Here is a 5,448-nt window from a genome sequence, read left to right on the forward strand (position 1 = left end):
TTTCTCGTTATATATCTAATTATCTTTATGATTTAACATTTCATTTTTCGTTATATATTAATTATCTTTATAAATAAATATATTATATTCTCAGGAATTTGGTTTTATCTCTCTAGAGAACCCTGTCTAACACAGTGACCAATCTCCGTTTTTGATAGAATAATATTGTTAGGATTCGCTATGCACACTTGCAGTGTGTAAAGAAGTCAGCAACCAGAACCACCGAGTATTAAGGGCAAAGAGCTCTTATGGAATAGTGTGTGTGTGTGTGTGTGGCATTGTCAGTGGGTGGGGAGAGCCTTATGGTAGAACGCAGTGAGGAAAGATCTACCCACATGGTTCTATCGCGGTTGCTTCTATGCGCCCCAGCCTGCACCTCTGCTTCCGATGCTCCATCATTATTTTATGAAGAAGTGGGACGGTTCTTCCAAATGTGTCTCCCTCACCCTTTAGGTGCCCTTTCTTGTACACTTAAAAAACTCTCAGAAACCATAAAATTATCTGTTGTAGAATGTCCAATTCAATGGATTTTAGTATAGTGACAAGGCTGTACAACCATCACCACCGTCTAACCCCAGAACTTTTCAATCATCCCACAAGGAAACCCATGTGACCACATAACTCCCCCTTTCCCTCTCTCCCTAGGCCCTGGCACCCACCAATTCACTTTCTGTTTCATCTGAATACAAGCTTACAATATGCACAATTTAACTTGGCGTAATATCTTCAAAATCCATCTGTGTTGCAGACTGTATTAGATGGCTAACAGCCCAGTGAATGGATATACTACAATTTGGTTAGCCATTCATCAACTGATAGATATTTGATTTGTTTCCGCTTTGGGGTGATTATGAATTGCGGTGCTCTGAATATTTGTGTGCAATTTTTGTGTCAATACATGTTTTCAATTCTCCTGGGTATATAGCTAAGAGTCAAGTGACTGGGTCATAAAGTCTATCCTGAGAGATTACGAGAACTACTGTTTTTTTTTTTTTAAACAGCTGCACTCTTTCGTATTCTCTCCAGCAGTGTATGAGGCGTCTAATTTCTCCACCTCCTTGCCAACACTTGTTATTGTTTGTCTTTTTGATATTTGCCATCCTAGGGGGTCTGAAGGTCCCTGTGTGGTACAGGTGGTCTGTGCTTGATGACGAGCCTAAAGATTGGTGTTTGGAACCCAGCTCTCAGCCAGCTCTGAGGGAGGAAGTTGGGGCTTTTTAATGCCCCAGAATTACAGTCTCGGAGAATCAGGGGCAGCTCGGTGGAGGAAAGGCCTGGCACAGAAATCTGCTCCCATGGAGACCCAAGGCAAGAAAACCCTATGGTACTGTTTGCTGTTCACTCCGGCAACAGAGGGCGTCACTGTGCGCTATTCACTCCATGGCAACGGCATTAGTGGATACGGAGTGGCATTTGTGACTTTGATTCGTGTGTCCCTGATGGCTAATGATGTTGAACATTCTTTTCACATGTCTGTTGGTCATTTGCCTACCTTTTTGTGAGAAAGAGCCACTCATCCTTTGCCCATGTTAACGTGAGTTGTTTTCTAATAACTGGGTTTAAGAGTTACTCATATGTTCCGGATGCTGACTCTTATCACACATGATTTGCAAATACTTTCTTTCATGAAGGAGCCCTGATGGTGTAGTGGTTGCGCGTTGGGCTGCTAACCACAAGGTCAGCAGTGTGAAACCACCAGCCAGCTCTGAGTGAGAAAGATGGGGCTTTTTAATCCCCTAGGGCAGGGGTTCTCCACCTTCCTATGCTGCGACCCTTTCATACAGTTCCTCATGTGGTGGTGACCCCCAACCATAACATTATTTTTGTTGTTACTTCATCACTGTCATTTTGCTACTGTCATGAATCAGGCAACCCCTGTGAAAGGGGTATTTGACCCCCAAACGGGTTGCAACCCACAGATTGAGAACCGCTGCACTAGTTACAGTCTCGGAAAATCAGGGCACTTCTGCCCTGCTCTATAGGGTTGCTACGAGTCAAACTTGACTTGATGCGGGTTGTTTTTGTTTTGTTCTTTCATTACAAAAAAAGAAAAAGAAAAACCTTTGTTTTAGGTCTGACCTTAGTAAGCCCTACGTGGTAAACCTGGTTAAGCCCTGCACTGAGAGAACAGCAGCGACAGGGGCCAGGAGACTCAGCGGCAGCAGCTAACCAGTAGAGAAGCGCAGAGCACTGGAGCTGGGAGGGAGTGTGGAGCTCCTTGATCGCTTCATTTGCGAGGGAAACTCAGGGGCCCACGGCTAGGCACGGCGTTACAGGCAGGGTTGGAACTAGACCCTTGGTCTCTTTTAACGCACTTCATAATCGATGGATCAATTTGATACCAAAACAAAGATGGAACGTACAAGAAGAAACAACGGAGATGAAACTGAATTTGGGGTCTTCATTTGGGACACATGAAGTTGGAGAAGTGCTACAATTCACAGAAGCCATAACTAGGGTTTTGTTATTGAGGGGGATTTATTGAAGGCCAACTATACACAGATCAGCACTGTGCTAAACTGTAAGGGAACCCCAAAACAACAAAACCCCAGGACATGATGGTATCTGACCCTAAGAAGGTCTAGTGCAGAGGTTCTCAACCTGTGGATCACGACCCTTTTGGGGGTCGAATGACCCTTAAACAGGGGTCACCTGATTCATAACAGTAGCAAAATGACAGTGATGAAGTAGCAACAAAAATAATTTTTTGGTTGGGTGTTGGGGGTGGGGGTGGGGGTGCACCGCTCACCACAACATGAGGAACTGTATTAAAGAGTCTCGGGATTAGGAAGGTTGAGAACCGCTGCTCTAGTAGGAAAGACAGAGACCATGAAACGGTCATAGACCGATGTGAGGGCTGTAATAGTTCTACAAGAGCTTGTGGAAGTTACCTAATCAGTTTCAAGCAGTTTGCTCATATAATTTGACAGACTCAACTCATACTTTTAAAAAGTTAACACCTAACCTTTTTCCATCGTTCATTGAGGAGTTGCAAAAGGTGCAATTTCAGGCACATTATAAGTAAAAGCATTTTAAGATAAAATGAAATTTGGTACCCATGATAATCCATCAAAAACAAATAAAACAAACTATATAATAAGTCCTTGTTTAAAACAGAAAATGTTAACACCATCCCCTTTTCCCTTTGATCTTTTTTCAAGCCAGTTCAAGCACCTAAGTTTTAAAGTGATTCACGACCCTCTCCTGACCCATCCCAGACCACACCTGGGCACGGTCCCTTCCAACTCACCCCACACTACCCGCCTCCAGGACACAGGGCCTTTGAAACGTTCCTGGAGCAATGGAAGGAAAAGGTTCCCAAGTTTTGCCACGCTTGTCTGAAGCCTCCTTGTATATATTGAGATGGTATCAATGATGACTAAGTCATGAAAATTTACTAAAATTTGTATCAATAACTTATTTTGGGGGAGTACTATGCGTTCAAACCCACCAGCTGCTCCTTGGGAGAAAGATGAGGCTGTCTGCTCCTATAAAGATTTACAATCTAGGAAACTCTACTAGTTTTCCAAAGTAGGGGTTGCTAAAGAGATCCAAAGCCAACCCCCAACTCACTGCTATTGTATCCATTTGGACCCACAGTGACCCTATAGGGCAGCATAGAACTGCCCCTGTGCATTTTGGAGTTTGTAACTCTTTATGGGAGTGGGAGGCCTCATTTCTTTCCCATGGAATGATCCAGGGGGGCTGGAAAAGCAGAAACCTACATTTTATTCTGGATTAGGGGCTATAGTACAAAAGGTTTTAATTGCCATATGGCTGCTGGGCACTTTTTTTTTAATTGAAGAGGGGGCAGTAGGCCGAATAACATGCTGTACAGTGTGGCTCTGATTGGAATCAACTCAGTGGTAATGGGTTTGGGTTTCCACTCTCCACAAGCTAGCTGAACTGAATTCATCAGGAAGCATACTATTGCAGTTTGGAAGATCCAACATAGCTATGCTCCTTTAATGATTACTGTATACCACGGCAAAATAACAACATGGCTAACCGCACAGGCTCTCAGCTCTGTCATCTGATAGCTATGTGACCTTGGGGACCTCTCTCTGACTCAGTTCCCTCATCTGTAAAATGGGGATACTAACAATACCTGTCTCAATCAGAGACCTCATTGAGCTAATGCGAGTCAAAAAGGTGTCAAGCATATAGTGAGTATTCAATAGATATGAGCTAATAAGAGGAGCAAAGTGTACTCAGATTTCTTTTAAAGTGAGCCACACTATACTATTCTAGTATGTTGAGCACAACGTTGCCATGAATCAGGAATGACTCCATAGCTCCTAATAGCAACAGTAAAATATGATATGTTATACTTTTCAAAAAAGGATTTCTTTATTAAACAAAACTGTTGTTTACATTTATGAGAACTCTCTTTGCAATACACGTTCTTTAAGTGGCTAACATCTTCATTATTTCCAAAATGGGTATTTTGTAAAAAGCTTAGTTTTACTCACGGATTTAGAAGGTGCAGGCTTCAGGCAAATATTGTTGGCTTTTAGATAAGGCCTACAAAAGAAAAAAATACAATTAATCCTTAGAACAGAAGATTCAACAAGGCTTGGGAAGTATGGTGATTAAAATGATTATAATTATAATTTTAAATTATTAGAATGTCTGTATAGGATAACATAATTCAAAACTATATTTACTCAAAAGTCTCCTTATCATCTCTCTCCTGGTCCTGCTATTTCCTTCCTCAGAGACCACAACTGCTATTAGCCATTCTTCTTGGGGTGTGTGTGTGTGTGTGTGTAATCCTTCCAGCTATATCCTATGCATAAATATAGCATTCTAAAAATATTTGTGAAATGTTTTAATCATATTTACATAGTCTTCTTCATTCAGTCATCAACCCTGGAATCAGGCACAATGTTTAATAAAATAGTTTACTGCTTATTAAAAAGAAATTCTTTGGTATCTGTATCTTCAAACAGTAAACTTTCAGGGAGAAACTGATATAATTAAAAGCCAAGAGCATACATGGCCTTTGAGTTGATTGCAGCGTAGAGTGGCCCTTCAGGAGAGAAGGGAGGTGCTCCTCAGGGTTTCTGAGTGAGGCTGGGAAGCTGTAAGGAAGCAGAGGGCCTCATCTTCCTCCGGCCAAGTGACAGGTGGGTTTGAACTGTCCATCTCTCGGTTAGCAGCCCAACAACACTCAACCCACTGTGCTACCAGGGGACCCTAACAACCCAAAGATACCTATGAAATCCAGTTAGTGAGACATAAATGCAAACAAGGGCTTAAAAAACAAGTAGAGAAAAATACAAAAAGATTCCATTTCTTTTAAAAAAAAATCATTTTATTAGGGGCTCATACAACTCTTCTCACAATCCATACGTATATCAATTGTGTAAAGCACATGTGTACATTCATTGCCCTCATCATTCTCAAAACATTTGCTCTCCACTTAAGCCCCTGGCATCAGCTCCT

The 5,448-nt window shown here is 41.9% G+C and overlaps 1 protein-coding gene across 1 annotated transcript in view; it reads right to left on the minus strand.

Moving 5' to 3' along the window:
• Nucleotides 1-5,448, minus strand: part of CKAP2L (cytoskeleton associated protein 2 like) — a 30,964-nt gene that overhangs the window by 20,951 nt on the left and 4,565 nt on the right. The window contains exon 3 of the mRNA XM_004707990.2: nt 4,473-4,524. Within this exon, the coding sequence (XP_004708047.1) occupies nt 4,473-4,524 (52 nt within the window). The remainder of the gene's footprint in view (nt 1-4,472; nt 4,525-5,448) is intronic.

Source organism: Echinops telfairi, unplaced genomic scaffold, assembly GCF_000313985.2.
Source record: "Echinops telfairi isolate 266 unplaced genomic scaffold, ASM31398v2 ScPeMD7_11;HRSCAF=52, whole genome shotgun sequence".
Taxonomy (NCBI): Eukaryota; Metazoa; Chordata; class Mammalia; order Afrosoricida; family Tenrecidae; genus Echinops; species Echinops telfairi.